This window comes from Mustela putorius, unplaced genomic scaffold (genome assembly GCF_011764305.1).
Source record: "Mustela putorius furo isolate JIRA1106 unplaced genomic scaffold, ASM1176430v1.1 tig00003870_pilon_pilon_pilon, whole genome shotgun sequence".
NCBI classification, from domain to species: Eukaryota; Metazoa; Chordata; class Mammalia; order Carnivora; family Mustelidae; genus Mustela; species Mustela putorius.
The window spans coordinates 4192397-4213471 of NW_025422022.1; the positions used below are offsets into that span (position 1 = coordinate 4192397).

Sequence of the window (21075 nt, forward strand, 5' to 3'; positions counted from 1 at the left end):
CTGATCTTTTTCTCATCTTTTGGAAATCTCTTCTGCTTTCATAATAAATTTACAAGGTTATTCTTTTCAATGTGAATGAGCACTGTAGGAAAGAACAGAGAGGATGAATTCTCTTCTTCCTCATCCTCTTTTCAAAAAGAATCAACCTACTTAATAGTCAATGATATTTGGAGTTAGAAAGTTCTGAGTCCACGTGTGGCATGCAATGTCCAAGGACATTCTGGGTTACTCACTTTCCCCTTTACCCAGCTGTAGGTTCATTGAGAAGGAACCAAAACCGGTCACTGTTTCACTTTGTTCGTTGTTAATGTTCCCTTATTTCCTTTCTTGCCCCTGGTGGCATTGGGTTATGCAGATCCATTGGCTTTACTTGATCTTGATGCTTTCCAAAATGGCATCAGTTTTTAAGAATAAACTGGGATTAAATCGAATGTCCTAATGACCACAACTGATGACTACTCCTAAGGAGAGAACAGTAATGTCAGCAGAAGCTCCATAGCTTTGGGCGGGTCCACAATGTGCCAACTGTGCCCTTACCCCAGTGGATATCAATCTTGGCTGTACATTAGTTAGACCCACATGTGGCTTCTCAGCCATGGAAATGTAGCCAGTCTGAACTGAGAGGAGTTACAAATGCAAAGTCCAAACTTGACTTCAAAGACTCTGTATGGAAACAAAGAATGTGAAAGATCTCAACCATTGTTATATTGTTTATATACTGAAAATATAATATTTGTTATGTACTATGTTAAATTAAATTTATAAATATTATATCATATACTAATTATTTATCAACAAAAAGGATTATTATTGACATGTTAAAATTAATTTCACCTTCTTAAACATAGTTACTAAAAACATGTAAAATTATACATGCGAGCGTCATTATAATTTTATTGTCAATGCTCCATTATAATTTCCCTTTACTATTTTGGACATCCCAACACCCCACACCCCAGACCAGTTAAATCAGCATCTTGAGAGGAGTGACCCCCACCAGGTGATTCCAGTGCTCTGCCAAGGTTGAGGTGTCCTACCTTAGCCCCAGATAGGGATAGTTCAGTAACAACTCCCATTATCACAGCATCTAATAAGTGCCAGGAACCTTGGCAGGTAAGTTCTACATATTAACCAATTTATGGCTTGCACCAACCTTGTGAAGGATAGAAACTATTGTTATTATCCTCGTGCAGCAGATGAGGAAACTGAGTCCCAAAGGGGTTAAGAAACTTACCCAAGGTCACAAAACCACAAGGTGGTAGACCTGAATTTCTCTCTCCAGGAAGCTGAACTCCAGGAACTTGCTCTAAACCTTTCCGTTACATATTCTCTTTGAACATCAAGAAGATACTGCTGGAAAAGTATGACTCTTTTCAGCTCTCCACTAGAATTGGAAACAAGGATTTAAAAGGTACAACAAAATTATAAGAATCAAATAATCATTTTGGGCATAACCAGTCGTTAGGTAAGGTGGTGGTTCCCGAAGTGTATTTCTGAGACCAGCAACATCAGCATCATCTCAGGAATTACCAGAAATGTGCATTTTTGGCCATCACCCAAAATTATTAAATTAGAAACTCTAGGGTCAGGGCTTAGCACTCTGTCTTTTAACAAGCCCCTTGGGTCACAGATCAGCAAATTTGTTCTGTGAAGAGTAAGGTAGTAAATATTTTAGGCTTTGCAAGCCACATATTCATGTGGTTTTTGCAGCACAAAAGTAGATAGAGACAATATGGAAATGAATGGACATGGATGTGTACCAATAAAACTTTGTTGACACTGAAATGTAAATTCTACTTAATTTTTCTGTTGTTAAATATTATTCTCCTTTTGATTTTTTGGAACCATTTCAAATGTAAAAACCATTCTTAACTCATGGCTGCTGAAAAAGATGCATTAGGGGTATTTGGCCCACAGACCACAGCCTGTCAGCCCTGCTCTAGATGGTTCTGTCGCATACTAAGGCTTGAGAACGACTGCTATAAGGAAAATGAGGACTCAGGGCTCTTAGCCAGAATTCCTGAGCATAAGTACTCCCTGGCTTTCACCAGGGTGAGCACTCACCTAAGGTTCAGGATAAATTCAGATTAGGTTACTTTGGAAAATGTTAACAACTTCGCTCTAACCTATGCTTTGCCAGGGCCAGCAAACCAGATCTGGGGCTTCACATAAAGACTGGTGCATGAGCCGGTGGCAGGGGGAAAAGAGACCTGTTTGAAAACACCAGAAAGCGGGATTGATGGTCTCCATCCCTCCCATAGCTGCCATTTACAGGCTGGGGACAGAGGGCTCCTCTTTCTGGAGGATCGTTTGATCTGTCTGGTTCTCAGTTGCTTCATCTATAGAAAAGAGAAACCATAATTCTTTTTCAAGTAATAGTGAATACTAAAAAAAAAAAAAAAGTGTCACATGCCTGGCACATTAGAAAACAATAAAGATGGCAGTGACATGTCTCTCTGCCTCCTCCCCTACCTGAGGGACCTGGAGGCAGGGGTGAAGCAGCTTGAGGGACATGCAGTGGCTTATATACCGGGCGAGGGTCTCCCACGCAAACAGGGTGGGGGCAGGTGAACTAACACTGTGCCACGTGCTCCGGGTCCCAGGATTTCCTGAGGAGTAAATGAATAAGTCTCTTCTTGTGTCTTCCTATTCCATTTTGTTCTTTTATCTCAGTCTAAGGTCAGCCTCTAACGTTCTCATTTTATGCTCCCAGCTTGACTTCTTTCCAGAATGAGTAGAAGTGGAAATGCCCACTTCCATCCTGGAAATGTGACATCTATCCACAGAAGTGTGGTTTGTCCCTGTGGCCCCAACAAGACTAACCCACAATCGCTGACATAAAAACTTCTACCAAAAATGTGGATTTGTTAGCACTAACCTCCACCACAAATAAGACCCCATAGCTCTGCCTTGGAAATGAGTTGAGTTCACTAAAGTCCCTTTCATTCCCTTCTGGTTTATCAAGTGAAGAACATACTTTGATATCCATTCTTGACAAATTGGGGTTCACTTTGTTCAGTGACTTTCCTAGAATATCCTGTCTCTGGAAGATGAAGATGAAATGAAAAGTAGAGTGTAAAACTGGTAGTGGGATGTACTATTGGACATGAAACTGAAGGATCAATGTGGGAAGTAGGAAGAGATCCTTCCCGGACACATTCTACCCAAATAGAAAGTGGGGTAGGGGGACTCAGAGGCACAGAGAGGCTCAGGTTTTGGCTCTCCAGAATATAGCATGGAGGGCTATGTAGATCCTCTAATGTAATGAACCTGGAGATTTGGGCAAAAACCTAGATTAATACCCTAAAATAAAAAGAAAGAAAAAGGATTTTCATTTGTGATGGCAAAGACACATCAGGTGTCAGACTTGATTCTGCCCAAACCTCTTTGAGTACAACCCAGGCGAAGATCATTGGTTTCACAGCACTAAGTAATAATTGGTTTTCAAAAATGATTTGCTTATTGCTTCATAGGATTAACAGGTGAATATTAGCTGAACCCAACCCCTTGCCAAAACCAACTAAAATTAAAATAAATGCTTGAAAGAGCTAAATAAGAGCATCTCATAGGTGTGTGTGTGTGTGTGCGCGCACGCGTGCACGCGTGCCTGTGTACACTAGGTATATATGATTTTAAAGTAGGAAACCCACAGGTCAAGGGCTTCTCTCTGAGACCTTGGCTGCCATGACCGACATGGCTGAGGCACAATGAAAAACTGGGAAGACTTGATGTCATATGCACGTCAGAATCCCAGGGAGGTAGAGAAATCAACAGTCCCTACAAGAACTGCTAGTGCACGGTGCATCTGTCTCACTCTGGATAGGCTAACCACCTTCCAGGAAGAGCAAAATCTGCCAGCAGTTACATACAATGGATATTGACACACTTCAGGCAATATGTGGGCCACAGCAACAAATCAGCTGCGGATTTAATCTTAACTGCATCTGGAAAGCTTGTAATTAAAATAAATATTACGGTGACACCTTTTACAAGCTGGAGAACCCTTTAGTCAAGGAAATAATTGCTCCCTGGTTTATCTTTTATGTAAAGCTGAATGTTCCTACTTTAAGTGTTTGTCCAAAGTGGGGAATGCATGGTAATTAGATGAATTTCAATATGCAGCAGAGTAGATCCCATGAGAACTGTACATAAAGTCTGACATGACATTTCCCACAAGGCAGATATTATCTCTGACAGCAGCTAAGGGATCCTGCTATAATATTCATTGATTTTACGTATACAAATAAGACCAAGGCAGAAGCATAGGGGATGTTCGTGTTGGCTACCTCTCCTCCCTCCCCTTTGTTAGCTCGGGTGTCTGTCATCTGTCCTGGTGTTATGCTGGATGAGTGCATCCGGCCATCGTCTGAGCTTCATTAATATTAATTGCAGAAACGTCTCAACTTCAATGTCTGTAACGATTCAGAATTGGGTCTGAACAGTTCTATCTAGATGAGCAATTCAGATCTCATCAGCTAGATTTCTACTGCCCTAGCCCTCTCTGTTTCTCTATGCTCCTTTTCACAGGTCTGTGAAATGGAGGAAGTTTAGAAATTGCCTAGATTTGGAGAAAAATCCCATAGATGCTTTTCGCAAAATGTCTATGCCTTGCACTGCTGTAGTAAAACACAGGACAAAAACACCTTCCAGGCAAGTGCTCCCTTCAAGAGTCTCCACCATTAATCTACACCGACGGTCCTGACAATCTCTATAAAGCACGCCCACAGCCAGGCCCCCCCACTGTGAGCCCCACTTTTCAACTGTTTCACATTCACTGCACACACACTAACGAATGCAAGCCCCAGGATTATGGTCATTGATTTCTGCTCTGAGAGAAGGGGAACAAGCGGCTTTATCTGAGGCCTCGATTTTAAAATACGGCTTCTCTGGATTGTCACCTCTGTCCCACTTGTTTGCTTACCTTTGGTTTCTAGGCCATTTTAGGCCACCTGCTTCTGCAAACTGCTTTGCTTCGGGCTTTCTGCTCTGCTGTCCCTGTAACTTCCTTCTCAATCTCTCCGGATCCCAGCTTCTCAGCCTTTTTCCCCTAGATGACAAGAGGGCTTAGATGGTGACTCATGTGCTTGGTTCCACTTTCCTTGGATGAATCAATAGACCCATGAGCGGGGGGGTGATGGTTCTCAGCTACGTGGAAAATTTCAGTTTCTCCTGCCATTACGAACCCCACTGTCATTCTATCTCTGCAGGAGCATGCTACCAATCTGGTTTTATTCTCCAAGACTTTTCTGGGGCCTGCCTCATCCCACTACAGGGATGCCTTGGAGAGCAAGAGGCTTGGCCCGGCCCAGTGGTTCTCAAACTCACACATACATCTCATCACCTGGAGGACTTGTCAACTGCACCCCCAATTTTCAATTTAGTACATCCACAAGTCCCTGAACAAGGAGCCCCCACCTTGAGAACCACTAGCTTAGTTAGGGATATGCACAGGGTTTGAAGCTGCACAGAGGTAGACCATCACTGCCACCCATGTTTATGTGACTGCAAGCAAACTACTCCATCTCTCTGAAAAGCATCCCTTTTTTCCTGTGTACAATAAGGAAAATACAAGTGACCTCATGGGACTGTTAGAAGGAGAAGACGTGGTAATACATGCAAAGCCCTTAGAGCAGAGTCCGGCACAGAGTAAGCACTCCGCGCATGATAAATGGAAGCTACTTCAAGCAGCTGATTAGGGATTTCTCAAGCAAGGGCTCTGGGCCCCTGAAGTCATCCATCTCGGAGTGGAAGTCTGCATTTTAACAAGGCCTTCAGGGGCAGTAGAGCTTTCGAGGTAAGAGGAACAGGACTCCAGTCCAAGCTGCATACCCTCTGGTGGCTGACACAGGGGAGTCTCCGTAGGCCCTTCGTGTCTTGAGAGAGAGTTCATTTGCATTTTTCCTGGCACTGGACATTTGAAGCATCATCTTCACCTTCAGACTTCCTTCTCTTCATGTTTTATTCTTTGCCTGCTTCCTTTGAGCTGCTGTGGGTTTGCTGGTCAGTGGTCACTGTTGCAAAGTGATGGAGAAAGTCAACAAAAGCAGAGGTGTGTGATGTACTAGCAGAAAACTCATGCTCTTAAACTGCAAAAAACAGAAGTCAGAACAATGTCACCCTGGAGAGGGTACAGCAACGACCAAGCAAAAGAGGACTTTTTGTTGCAAAAAAAAAAAAAAAAAGAAAGAAAGAAAGAAAAAAGGGAAACATATTGCCTATTAAGGAATCCTACAGCCCTGAGAAATTTCTATCTATAAACAAATTCGAGCCCATCTGTAAGAGCCAATAATGTGTTGGAACAGTCCTCTGCCATCAGTCACAGTTTCAGTTTAGCTGAACCCAGCATATTTCGACTAATGATGACCTAGGAACAAAGCATTTTTTAATTTTCTAAGATAATACAAGCTCCTTTATGAATTCCCAGCCTGTTGTAGATTTTCAAAAGTCTGGCTCAACAGCTCCTACACTTCCATGTAATAATCATTTATGAAGCCAATTAAGAAGGCCAACTCCCAGCTCCCTGGACCTCTCCAAAACTCTGATCTCACAGTTGCTGGTATTTGCATTTTAACAAACATCCGGAGAGCCCCGATATGCATGGACCTCAGAGACCCCCCAATCTGAAAAAAGCCATCCTCTGCAATGTCTATTCCATTATTTCCCATCGCATTGCTGTTTCCTGTGTCTGTCCCGGGTTTCTGGAGATCAATTCAATTTCTCTTCTTTCTCTCCAGCAATGTCTTCTTCATTTCCATTTCTGGAAATCCAATCAGCCCACCAATTCACAAGTTATATTTTGAGAGTTGCATTAAGTATTTATCCACTGAAATTCAGAAATAAGTTGGTAGGGGAAAAAGAAAACTTAAATTTTCTTTCCCTTCTCACTGCCAGAAGTTATGTATCTCTTGGAGGGAAACTGATCAGCCTACAAGACCAAAATGTCTTGTAGGAGGAATAAACTCGGAAACAAATCATTTCACCTTCTAGGCCCCAATTCTTCATCAATGACTTAATAATTGGCACTGTCTGGGGGTACGGTACCTGAGTGGCTCAGTCAGGCAGGCATCTAACTCTTGAATTTGGCTCAGGGCGTGATCTAAGCATCGTGGGATTGAGCCCCACATCGGGCTCGGTGCTCAATGAGGAGTCTGCTTGGGATTCTGTCTCTCCCTCTGCCTCCGTCCCTCCCGCAATGTGCGCTCACTCTCTCTCTTAAATAAATAAATGAATCTTTTAAAAAAATAGATAATTGGCACCATTTGGTAACGGAGCCACTAGCCACAAGTGGCTATGGAGCACCAGAAATGTGGCCAGCCCAGAATGAAATGTGTTTTAAGTGTAGAATACACACTAAAGTTTGAAGATTTTGTGCCAAAAAAAAAAAAAAAAGGTATAAACAAGACTTCCAAATAGCTCTTTAATATATTTATATTGGTTACATATTGAAATTATAATATTTTAAGATGTGGATTAAAATATATATTCTTAAATTAATTTTACTTCCTTTTTCCTTTCTATAAAATGTAACTACAAAAAATTTTAAATTATGTATGTGGCTCACTATCCAATATGATAGCCACTAGTCACATGTGGCTATTTAAATCATTTACATTTAAATTAAATTAAAAAATTAAGGCCATCAGTCACACTAGCTGCATTTAGCTAGAGGCTGCCATATTTTATGATGAAGATATGGAACATTTCCATCTTTGCAGATCATCATTAGACATCACTGACCTAGTAGTTTCTATATTGCTCTAATTTTTTTTAACAGTCTATCCTGAATGAAAGAATGTGAGATATAATGAAAATTTCAGTCCCCAGCCTAAACTGTAATCCCAAGTGCCTTCTCTTTTGCTGAAATCTTGGGTTATGCTGGTGTCATGGTTCTGAAGCGCCCTTTGTTGAGGTCCCAGATTAAAAAAAGCCATCTTTCATGGCCCTTTCGCTGGTCAGTAATCTGGAGCCTCCTCTCTTAATCCAAGACTACTGTGTTTCCTACTGCTGTTGTAACAAATGACCACAGATTTAGAAACTTGTAACACAAATGTATTCTCTTGTAGTTTTGGAGGTCAGAAGTACAAAACCAAAGTGTCAGCAGGACTGTGTTCCTTCTGGAGGCTTCAGGAGAGAATCCATTTCCTTGACTTTTCCAGTTTCTAGAAGTTTCCTTGGCTTGTAACCACTTTATAATCTTACTGAACTCACCCAGATAATCCAGGTTCACGTCTCCATCTCAAAATCATTAGCATAATTATATCCACAAAGTCACTTTTGCCATGGAAGGTAACATACTCACAGGCTCTGGGGATAAGTTCACAGAACTTGAAGGCTGGGCACCAACAGCCTGCACAACCCTCTTATGGAAAACCAGTCCATCTTGCCTGACCTCTGCGTACCACATAAAAAGGCCAACTGATTGTGCATAATCCAAGGAGAACCCAAACTCTATGTTTTCAATGAAAATGCCCTCACAGAAGTCAAACCATTTGGAGAACTTCACAGATGACACGGTCACTCATTTACCGGAGCAGAGATACAAGTTCTCTGTTAAGGGATCATGGGGCGCCTGGGTGGCTCATTGGGTTAAAGCCTCTGCCTTTGGCTCAGGTCATGATCCCAGAGTCGTGGTACTGAGCCCAACATCGGGCTCTCTGCTCAGCAGGGAGCCTGCTTCCTCCTCTCTCTCTGCCTGCCTCTCTGCCTACTTGTGATCTCTGTATGTCAAATAAATAATCACTGCTCAGAAAAGGTTAGCCTTGTTGGGCCATTATTGTCACCTTGTCTGAGACCCCATAAAACTTCCACCTGCCATGGACCCTACTCATAAGGAAAGCTATTTGGTTGGAAGTCAGTTCCATGACTGGAATCATGCCAGCAGAGAAAGAGGGTGAGATAGAAATGAGTCCCTTGTAAGAGTTTATTATTAATTATTTATTATTAAGAGGAAGCAGGCATGTGATTGGGGGAAAAAAGAATAAGGATAACAAAGGTCTCTTTGAATCACCAGAGAAGTGCAAGAAGTACCATGAACAAGGAAGCCCTGGGAAGATTCTCGCTTTGTAGTTTTAAAAATGATCCATTGCAAGGACACAGTGAATGCATTTGAGTTGTAAATAACATTAAGTTTCTCTAGTAGTAAAAGGCCAAAACAAAGCTCTCATAAACCCGTTTGAATGAACAGTGAAAGATACTGAAGTAAAAAAAGAAAAAAAGAAAGAAAGAGAGATATCGAAGTAGTACAGACAAAGCTAAACTGTAGTAATCCAAACTCTAATCAGATACTTATGAGCTGCAAAGTACAGTTACAATTTTGAAAGCACCAGAGCTAAGATGCCTAGAACTGACCAAAGGGAACCAGCAGCATGATGGACATCTCAAGATAGGTTTGGAAATAAAACTGAACATTTTCTGGGGCGCCTGGGTGGCTCAGTGGGTTAAAGCCTCTGCTTTCGGTTCAGGTCATGATCCCAGGGTGTTGGGATCGAGCCCCGCATCGGGCTCTCTGCTCAGCAGGGAACCTGCTTCCCTTCCTCTCTCTCTGCCTGCCTCTCTGCCTACTTGCGATCTCTGTCAAATAAATAAATAATAAAATCTTAAAAAAAAAAAAAAATGAACATTTTCTAACAACTGAGCTCCCAGTAGTGACAGGAAAAATTCTCCCAGTTAAAGGGTCATCTGATAGGTCCAGGAATCTCAAAGCCTCAAATCAGTTTATAGAACACACTTCACTTATTACAGGTTACACCACATTGGACCAAAGTTGCCTGCTGCTTCGGGCCAGTAAGAGTCCATGCAACCGAATGAAGACACTAGAAACCGAGAGGCCGGTGTGCACCTCTCCCCCTCCCTCTGCTCCCTCTTTCCCGAGATTGCCGGCTCCTTCTCAGCCACACCCCCCACCTGCCCACCCAGCATGGTCTTCACCTCCTTGTCCCTCTCTCTCAACTCCTGCCTTCTCCAAAGTGTGAGGGTCCGAGCCTTCTCAGGGACGATCCGGAACATTCCTTCTTCCTCCCGCTCTTCCGTGTGGAAGTCAGAGAGCAGCTTTGAGGCTGCTCGGATTTAGCTTCTAGGCTGGTGGCTCCCACATCACAGGCCCAAATATATCAACAGCCAGCTTTCGGAGGCCATCACTAGCTCATATGGTACGAATTAGGAAAAAGTTCACCTTCTGCCAGAGACGTTGTTGGTTTGGGGCTCCCCCGCAAAGCCAGAGACAGGGACTCGGGGCTGGGGAGTTACTAGGAAGCAATGCCAGAAAGCAGCCATGTGCGAGGTGCTCGGGGGATTCAGAGCAGGAGGAAAAGCCAGGAAAGGATAAATGGGCAACTGATTACCGGGATGGGAACCAGGGCTCAGCCCCACTGGGATCCTTGGGCAACTGCAGGGTGCTTGTCAGGATTGTCCCTCGGAGGTTGGGGAGGTTGTGGAATTTATCCCCAGATTCCAGTCCTCCTGGGTTGAGAGCTTGCAGAGGATAATGCCCTGTGGTTGTCCTATGCAGGCCGTTGTACAGAAGGAAAGTATGGAGAGGTGCCAGGCTCTTGACCCGGGACAATGTCAGAGGCATGGCTGATGCTACCTAGGCTGCCCTGATTTCAAAACTGGTTAGGGGAGTGGCCAGGACAGCAGAAGGATCTGCGGGTGGGACCCAGCCCAGACCAGGCTGCAGAGCCTGGGCCCATGGAGCAGGAGCTGGATTTGGGCTCCCACTCAGGCCCTCGGCTGGCAGCCTGTGCAACTGCACATGGACACTCGGATCACTTCTGAGGTGATACAGGCGTGCTTACCACACTGAAGTCCTCTGGTGGCCACCCTCAGCAAAGACATAAAGAAAGCACATGGGCACCCGGTGGCTCAGTTGGTTAAGTGACTGACTTCAGCTCAGGTAATGATCCTGGAGTCGCAGGATCGGGTCCCACATTGGGCTCCCTGCTTGGCAGGGAGTCTGATTCCCCTCTGACCCTCCCGCTTCTCATAGTCTCATTCTCTCTCTCTCTCATTCTCTTTCTCTCTTTCAAATAAATAAATAAATAATCTTATTAAATTTAAGGGAAAAAAAAGACATAAAGAAGGCACAGATTCTGGGGAATAAAAGGCGAAATGGCCTAGGAGATAAAGAGGCTGACAAAGTCAGCACACCAAATTAATTAATTAATTAATTAACATAAAACATAAAAAATAAAAACTGGGCCTGGAGCTACCTGCCCACACTGCCTGGACCCCATCCGTTGAAACCTCAAGGCTTTCAGGCCCACGAGGAATCTGTCTACAGCCACAGTCGCCACCCCACCCCCACCTTCCAGAGGCAGGGGACACTCCTCCAAGTCCCCAGGCATGCAAGCGTATTATGAATTTAAACGAGAGCCCTGAACAGCAGCTAGTTCAGCGCCCTGTGGGACCAGAAAGCATTTTTACACCCTGCAGGGTCAGAGACTGAAAAAAAGCAGAGCTAAAATCTGGGAGGAGATGAGGAGCAGCGCCCCGGTCTTAGCCATCTGCCAGACTTGAGTGTCTTAAAGGAAATGCCCAGAGGCAGGGAGAAGAGTGAAGATTATATTTAGAGCTTACTAAGATGAAGTAATGTGTTCGTTCCCTCTCGCTCCGGGGACAAGGCTCCTAGTCTGCTTGGAACAGTCTCCCGCCTCCCTCTTTGCTCTGGGACCACTACCCACAGGAGCCCCCCCGCCCCGCCACAGGGGCCTCCTCAGCTCCTGAGGTGCCCCCACTCACTGCAAGGCAGGCTGAAGCCTGTGTCCTCCTAGTCGAGCACAGCTCCCCCCAAAATTCCCTTCCACTGGGCCTGGCTGGTAGGAAAAAGACTTGAACCTGGAGTAAATAAATAAATGATGTTTTTTAAAATCTTTGCTCTGAATATACTAATTGCCCTATTTATGACAAATTACAACTCAAGTATTTTTACATTTTGTCAAGCATCCTCCTGGTGCTTCAGTATTGATGACATTTAGGTAATAAATTTGGAAGACTGGAGGCAATTGCAGGAAGATACCAGGAAGGGCTAGGAAATGAGGAGAATGCATCCCACAGAATCCACATGTTCAGGGAGCGTTTCCAGCGGGCCTCCGTGCTGCCTGCAGAGGACTAAAGGCTGTAGAGCAGGGGGCAGCCCAGAACCTTGTGCCCATTGAATCCAAAACCCTTTGGGACCTTTTGTTTCCACAATTTAAAAATCTATTTCCTTTCTGAAAAAGACACTATGTGCCAACCACACGAAGATCTGGGTCAAAAACAAAGCCAATTTGCAGAAATGACTTCATGTGTTCCGAACCGGTGAGATGGGTTTCTGTAATCCACAGCCCCGAAAACTGATAAAGATTTCAAATGGAGGAAAGGAAGGAGTGGGTACAGATATACTGGGGCTCTTTTTATAGTCCTGCAGTGTGAGAATGTTAATTAAAGGAATCTCAGAATCGGGGAGGATCTAAGAATGGAAGGGGCGAGAATTTAATTTTAGGTGTTGTTTCATTAGATTTAAAAAAAAAAAAAAAAAAGACAGTTTCATGAGCTACCTGCAGTCATTCTCAAAAACTTCATGGACCCCCCAAAAGCTCCAAATGAAACTGTAAAGTATGAGAGACAGAGTTCATGAAAACCTCCCAGCCCAATTTGGTTGTGGATATAAGCATGTGAAACACACACTCGAAAACCTTGGAGCAGAAAATTAGCATAACAGGATAATAGATATCATTCTAATGTGATTCTTCAAAGAGCAGTCCTCACCCATATTTTTAAAACAAAAGACGCGAACAGATCTTACGAGCTGTTGCCTCTGCCGAAAGGTTCCCAAACCTAGGCTTGATGTGTTTCTCAGCATCCAAGTAAGTCTTGATGACGTTTCCTTTCTTCTCATCCAGTGGGTAATAACACAACTAATAAGTAAAGGCTCTAGCCTTCCTGGGGATCTCACTCTTCTCAGCAAGTTTACATACAGTTCTCTGGTCCACCCAATACACTGCAGGGGAGAAATTCCCATTTCCATCTTGCAAGTGTAGAAATTAACAGGCAGGACGGACACTGAGCTGGCCAATAGGAGAGCTGCATCCTAAAGTCAGTTCTGTCTGTCTCCAAGGCCAACCCATTTGCCCTGTGCCACCTGAGAACAATCAGTAGAAGCATACAGCAGGGGTAAAATGTGTCCGAGGGAACCCAGCCAGGCCGGACGTGCACAGACATCCTCACTCCCTGTTCTTGGGTTCTGGTCCTGTTCCCGTGTCCCATACTTTAAGGGTCAGTGTGAGTGATCTGGACTGATTCATGCCCATAGCATTCACAGTCCTTGCGTTGTGAGCAGCAGAAATCCGTTCCTGCCAATAAAAGCAAAGGGATTTTCTGGAAGGCTATCTCGGAGTCACAGAAGGAGAGCAAAGGCTGCAACACCAGGCAGAAAGCGACCAGCCCCGGATGCTGGTGAGCCGGAGTAAAACAAATCATCTCTTGCCAGAATAGATTGGCCCTGGGTCTCTTCTTTGTCTTCTTGCTCAGACTGCTCTGGCTTTGGTCAGAGAACATCCACTGGGGAAGAGAGAATTTCCTAAAAAGGAATGTTGTACGAGTAGCTGGGCTACTGCATAGCACAACTGCAGGGGGCACCACTCACATAGATTATAACGTGAACGCTATGCCCTTGAATGCCAGCACTACAACTGAATCTCAGGCAGCTCCCTCTGAACGGTCTGCACTTGTCAGAATCACCACCCGCATATAACTCTCACTTCTCACACCGTTAACTTTCTGTGGAGCTCGTCATTGTATCTTTCCCAGTTACACTGGAAGATTCTTAAGGATGAAATCCAGAATTTCAACATCTCTATTTCTAAAACCACACCATACAGAGAAGTAGTTTCCAATTAAACTTTTGCTTATATCCACAACCAAATATATATTTCCTTTCAAATATAAGTAGATCAGGGGCACCTGGGTGGCTCAGCCAGTTAAGCATCTGCCTTCAGCTCAGGTCACGATCCCAGGATCCCAGGATCCAGTCCTGAATTGGGCTCCTTGCTCAGCTGAACGCTGCTTCTCCCTCTCCCTCAGCTTGCCTCTCCCCCTACTTGTGCTCGTTCTCTCTCTTTCTCTTTCTCTGTCAAATAAATAAATAAATAAATAAAAATCTTTTAAAAGATGAATAAATGGCTCATTTAGTGTAATGAAATAGGAATTTTGTCCATCTGGCACCCAACATGTTTGCACAGTATCCTTGCAAGGTACAAGAAACTGACCACGGAAAGGAGGGATGGATATGTTGGGTGCATGAGCACTTAACAGAAGCCAAAGGTTATGCTAAGAATGGGTCTTCTGGTAGAAGTTCAGGTTCAGATTCCCTGGAGAAGCCTTTTTCAAAAAGGGTTACCCTTACTCTCCTGATATGATTCCATGCGGGCAGCTGCTCACGCACCAACCATGCTGTCCCTGGCCCAAAGCCCCTTTTCATGGAGAGAGTTTAGTCAGTCTCGAAATGTTTCCTGAACAGTGATTAGGCATCAGAGGCTATGTGAGGCAGGAAGTCACTGGGCCATTAAAAGAGCTCAGTACCTTATGCCATCAGTAAACCAGTAAGCATTTATTCAACTCCATTGTCCTCCACCATCCCTCCATTCTTGCCACCGGATTGGCTGCTCTGATGGCTCATTCCCTAATCCAGTGTCCTGTGTCAGCAGAGCCCAGGCCCAGAGCTTTCCATCAAGGAGAGGATCACAGTAACAGGAGCAAGAATGAAGTTGGTTGGCAAACCCACGTCCTGACTCTGGATCTGCTCATTCAACAACTTCTCTAACAACCCTATTTTACACCCTCCTGTGTGTTAGACTTTGCAACGTACTGAGAGTCATGCAAACAAGAAGGCATAGGCTACTGAAGGAAACAGCCTATAAACAAATAAGTACAGTTCTGGGAAGCCAATGATTCAAATGGCTCACATAATATTCTCATGTACTGTTGTATTGAGCACCAGGCATAGTGCCTGGTCTGCACTGGGCGGATGCCCATGGTGTGGACTGGTTAAAGTATTAATGGCAAACACTCACTGACTGCTTACCATGGGCCAGGTGCTATGGAAAGAGTTCTACTTGTGTTAACTCATGGGATGTTCATGACAACTCTGTAAGGTGAATATTATTATAATCCCCACCTCATTTCCTGTTGAGGAAACTGAGGCACAAAAAGATCGGTGACTTGCAGACTAATAATAAGAAAAGCCAAAAATCAAGCCCAGAACAATCTGACCCCAGAGGCTGTGCTCTTAAATATTGTGCTTATACTGTGTGAAATGCGTGGGGCTGGGGTGGGGGATGGGGAGGGGGCTGGGGTTGGGAGAGCCGTTGGGTCAGAGAGACAGCAGTAATCCCTATGAGGAACTGGGCATGGTTTCGATATTCAATATTGACATGAATTGCCCACCCACCACCATAACGTCCCAGCAGCTTGACCTCCACTAATGTTTTCCATCATTCCACCTCGACCACTGACTCCCACATCAATTCTATGTGTTGTCATCACGAGCTAACGCACCACTTCCGAAATCTCAGTGTCAAGACATCTGCCCTCTGGCTTTACCATGTCCTTCCAGCACATTCTAGGACCTTCTTCATAGCAATGATGGAAACTCCATTCAGCTGACTCTACCACTGTTTCTACAGCACCTTCATTGACTTCCTTACCCTTCCTAGCTTCCTTGACCTCTTCTTAGAAGTCTATTCCCAACAGCCTGGACTTTCTCTCCTTATCATTCTTGCTCACTAAGACTGCCTAACCATCTACCCTTCCCATTCTTGTATCAGAGCTACAGAACGTTGCCTCATTCCCTCCTCAGGGCTTAGCTCAAATATCATATCCTTAGAGATGCCTTCCCTGGCCAGCCATCCAACCAAACATGGCATTTCCTCGTTTGATATTTTAGCAAATTACTAGTTGAGTGCTTTCCAGACATTGTTATTAGCACTTTGCGTTGATTATTTGAATCCTCAGAGCTCCAGGAAGCGGACACTGTTATTGTCATTATTGTACCCATCCTGAAAAAGGAAACTGAGCCTAAAGAGGTAATGACTATCCCACGCGGTCTCAGGACTGAACCCCACACAGCCCAGCTGCAGCCGGGCCTCTTAACCATCACACCATCTGCCTTTCACACAGCCAGCATGTCTTCTAGCACTTTCTACAACCCAGGTACTGCCTTATTTAGTGATTTACATGCCATCAGTGACCTCTTCAGAATATGAGCAGCTGTGTGGACAGAGACCTTCTTCTCCATCACTGGATCCCTAGTGCACAGTGAGCACAGATAATACGAGCAAATCATTTTTGTTTAATATGATCGAGTAACATTATGTTTGTTTTGTGTATGTTTCAGAGCAGATATACTATGCTGGCCCCATCAATAATCCTGGATTTGAAATTCTCCCGGTAAGGTCTTGGTTTTCTGTTCTGCTCTGTTACTTAATTTTTATATTGAGTAGTTTCTTAGAGGAGGAGGAGGTGGAGGACAGAATTAAATTTAAATGGTTTCCACTGGCCATCACTAAGAAAACCCTTCTTCAAAAAAGCTGTTACCTCCTCCTGGGCACTTACAAACGTTTAAACACTGATTTTGCCATTTTGGTATTTAACATTTTATGTTCTGATGGACCCTTGGGGATCCTCTGGGCAGACAGCTCCCGCGGAGAGGGACACCCATGTTCTATCCTGCAGGATCGCCTGTGTCTTCAGGGACTGCATGGTCTAAAGTCGCTGGGGTGCGGCATGTCAGTGAGGCTGGCTGTGCAGAGAAAAGAAGAAACATGCAAACAACCATGCCGGCTTATAGGCTCTCAGATTCCGGCCTTACATTATTACTCGTGGCTGCCACAGGTGAATAAAATGTCCCCACCCGGACCATTCACCGGCAAGTCTCATAGCTAAGAGTAGAGTTTTCCACTAACTCCTTTTTAGGCAAAATAATGTGACTTTCTTAAATGGCTGAATTTAAGCACCTGTGACATAAGCAATACATTTGCAATATGCTACTCCTGAGACAATCTCATGGGCTATCATAAAAGGAATCACAAAGATGTATTAACTGTGTTTTCTGTTTCAACTTCTTCCTCTCAGTTTAAAAAACAAAACAAAACAAAAAAACAAAAAACAAAAAACAGTTCCTGACTCTGGGAAAGGTTCTCCTTCTGCATAATGAATTTGTTTAACTTTGTTTCATTTCTTGTGTGTGTGTGTGTGTGTGTGTGTGTTTCCTTTTTGTTTACAGCCTCTGAGTTCCTCAGGTGCAATCCTTTCTGTCTAGAACATTCTCTAGTGTTGCTCTTGCAGATGGGAAGTTTCCAGCTTCCCCTTCCCCTCCAGGGTTCTCCAATCTTCTCTGCAGACCTTTCAGTAAAAAAAAATATGAAAGTCTTGCAAACTTCCTTACCTTCTAGAATGTAGGACCAAAATTCTCCCAGCTAGTTTTTTTCTTGAAATCTTTATTTTTTGGAATTCTTTTTCCTTCCCTATTTTCCTTCCGAATCTTCTCATCCCCCCTTCCATGGGAGATTGACTTGAAATTTGCCAACAATTGGTTTTCATCTTGCATTATTGGCTTAAAATAAAAACAGTGCTCTTTAGGAGTTGCTATGAAATAGGAGGGAAAAGAACTTCTTAAAGGCACAGAATCCATTTGAAAGAAAATCTGGCAGAGATGTAAAAGCAGTTTTACTGCTTTCCCCTAGGACACTTGGGTGAGGGCAGGACCTGCATTCTTCAACCAATGATGGTGCTCCGAGATGTTGCCCAGTGGAAGGGCCAACCCAGGCTCAGGTGTCCCCGCTGTAGGCATGATTGCTTAAGGATGCATCGGTCCTCTTCCCCTTTTGAGGTTTAGGGTTCGGAAGCAGAAACCTAGCCAGCCCTGACTGCACCCAACCTGCTGACAGCTAGCCAAAACTGACAGGGGACAGAACCCAAGTGGGACACATGCAACCTGTCACGTATGCTGGAGAGGCCGCCGCCCGCCTTAATCTCAACAGGAGCTCCCACGCTGGCTGAGAACCAGCTGCAGCCAGCCCAGCTTCCTTGGCGGACAGCCAGCCAGCAAGACTCAGAAACTTTGCTTCCTAATATGGGACAGAGACAGTATGAAGCCTTCTGGTTTTAAAAGACCTGCCCCGGATCCCCTCCTCCCACCAAATCCCCCAGAGAAGGGCTCTGTGCTAATTCCATCCTTGCTTGGCTGGAAACTTTTCCACTCAGCAGTCAATCTTGCTCAGCAGTGTCTTGGTGTCACTTTCTTTTTAACACAGCCAGTCCCTTGGCCCAGGGACTGAAGTCCTGCCCAGAGCCCTGCATCTCTATGACTGCTGTTTTCTGAATTAGAATTTAGAGATCCTTTGGGCTTCTAAAATGTGTGGACAATCACTTGTAGGTAGAGCCTAATCTGCCTCAACGCCAAGGATACGACTGTAGATTCCTGACCCACGCATGCAGAGCTCTCCTCAACAGTGAAGAGTCTGCCGCTCTCTGTCCCTTGTCCCTAGTCTATTCCCCCCCGTCCTCCTAGTATGTCCCTCCACTTTCCTGCAGGTGAGCACAGTTGCCCAAATCTTGCATTCTAAACCAGAGTCTGCGTATCTTGTACATAGGTAGGTATGTGTGCGCGTACGGAATGTAAGTATGGGAGTCATGATCTAGAAACCTTCCTGCAAATACATCTTTTCTTAGGCTTTATAAGGCTATATTGAAAAATTCATTTGCTTTTCGAATTGGGGAGTGTGTGCGCGCTTGAAGGCACATGGACACGAAACGTAAGGTGATGGCGAAGGGGACACGAGCAGGTGCACGTCTGAACTGCTCTTGACTCCTACTGAGTTCTCTAACTTCCATACTGCTTCGGTTAAATCCCTGTGCTGCTTCTGAAATCACAGCTGCTCATATCTGAGCGGGCAACCTCACGGGAGCCTATGCTGTCATAGATGCTCAAGCGGAACAGCGCCCTAAGGGACGCTCCAAGCAGCCCTCTCGCCTCAGCCGCCATCCAGAGAACAGCCTGGCCCTGGCAAACGCAGCTTCCACTGTTGGGGAACCCGCTCGCTCCTGGACCTCTGCTAATTGCTAGAAAGTTGTTCTTCTCCAAGAAAAACTGCCTCTCCTGCGACCTCCATCCAGTGTTCTGATTTATTCCTTCCCTCCGGCCGTATACAGATTAAACCCCTTTTCTTCTTTGGGCGACGGGCACTTCAAAGATGTGCCAGGAACCTCTTGGGAACCTTCCCTTTTGGGCCCTTTGCCCTGCTTACCAGCACCTCCCATGGCCCAGAGCATCTCTTTCCGGACTGGTGAACCTACAGACAGGTCCCCACTACGTGGCCTCTGGGGCCTGGGGTGGGACTTTGGCACTGAACAGACACACGGGCTCAATTTCACATTCAGCCCAACCACTAACGACAGACGAAGAGAGTCCTCTGTGGAGTGTCATTGCCAGAAAAGAGCCCTAAAATGTGGCCATACTTCCTCTCATAGAGCATTCTGGTTTCGTGCAGTTGAATTTTGATCCCCGAGAGGCCTTCTCTGTCTCAGCAAATGGCACTTGATCGTTCCAGTGGCTCAGACCAGGATCTTTGGCGTCACCCTCTGCCCCTCTCTTTCTCTGCCACCTGCATGAGTTTTCCCGGTAAAGCATTATGGGCTCTTTCTTCAAAATCTGTCCAGAATCCAGTCTAGATTCCTTTCCTCATCTCTGCATCCGCTCCAGCTTGGGTAGACTCCCACCTGGTTTTAAGGGCTTCCACTCTCTGCCCCTACAGGCTCTGTGGGCGGCCGGAAGGATCCTATTACCCTACAATTGTGATCAGGCCAGTCCCCTGGGGAAGTGCTCTCATGACCCGTGTCCCTGTCAGAGTAGGAGCCAGCATCCTCACTGTGGCCCGCGAGACCATCCCTGTCTCATGACCTCGCTCTCCTCCCGTGCTTCCCTCTCCCAGCAGTTCCGTGGGGGTCCTCTTTGTTCCTCACACACAGAGTGCCAGCCCTCCGAGCAGCAGGGGTGCCCCCCCTTCTGCGGGTCTTTACCCAATGATCCCCTTTGCAGCTCAACCTGCTTGAACCACCCTGCCTAAAACTGCCCACCAGCACTAGCCCACCCCCACCCTGCCCTGCCCGGCCCAGTGCCGCTGCCTCTCCCCTTCCCTGCCTGTGTTCTGTCCCCAACACCGGCATAGGCAGAGCGCCCATAGTGAAGCATCGGGGACATGGTCTGTCTGTCCCAGGGAGCCCGTAAGTGCCTCGAAGTGAGTTTGGTTTGCCTGGTTCTACTTTATCCCCAGTGTCTAAACCAGAGCTGGCTCCTAGGAGATGCTTGCTGAACACCGGTGGAATGATGGATTGCTTTGCGAGTCACACATCTCATGCTTTCCCTGCGTCCCTTCCAGGGAGAATACCAGGTTTTGCTGGAACTGTATAATGGAGACCGTTCCACGGTGGCCTGCGCCAATGCCACCGTCATTTCTTCCTGAGCAGCTGAAACTTGGGGCATGGTGTGTCTGCTGGAAACGGCAAGCCACTGAAGTTGGACCTGCTCTGAAGAAAAACCAGTCGACGACAGAGAGGCAGGCACAGGTTCTAGCCCCCGGACCAGACATCCTCAGACTCCACGTGCCTACATGCTTCTAGGTCACCTCCTGGTAGTCACGATGTTATCCTGTGGGTCTGCCCTCCTCCCCAGCTCCTTAGGAGTATTTCCCCTGTGACCCCAAATAAAGAAGGCTGGTCCACTGTGGTTCCTCGTGGTCTGTTCAAAGTCTCAGTGCAATGCCGTAGTTACAAGGTGATCTCCTCCAGACAAAGTGCCAGGTGCTGGCGAAACATAAGGAGTTCTAAGAGATTGAGAAGGCTGGGCACCTAGGTGGCTCTGTTGGTGAAGCAACTGCCTTCGGCTCAGGTCATGATCCCAGAGTCCCGGGATTGAGTCCTGCATTGGGTTTCCTGCTCGGTGGGGAGTCTGCTCCTCCCTCTGACCCTCTCCCTTCTCATCCACTCTCTCAAAGAAATAAATAAAATAAAATAAATAAAATAAAATAAAAGAGATTGAGAAGG

At 45.5% G+C, this 21075-nt stretch overlaps 1 protein-coding gene across 3 annotated transcripts in view; it reads left to right on the forward strand.

Moving 5' to 3' along the window:
* LY86 (lymphocyte antigen 86) overlaps window positions 1-20758 on the forward strand; it is a 58189-nt gene extending 37431 nt beyond the window's left edge. The window contains exons 4-5 of one of the 3 annotated variants that reach the window (XM_045066986.1): window positions 16370-16422; window positions 16708-20300. In XM_045066986.1, the coding sequence (XP_044922921.1) occupies window positions 16370-16422; window positions 16708-16917 (263 nt within the window). In that variant the 3' untranslated portion in view covers window positions 16918-20300. The other 2 variants (XM_045066987.1, XM_004753666.3) reach the window with 2 other exon arrangements.
* Window positions 20759-21075: the final 317 nt, after the last annotated feature.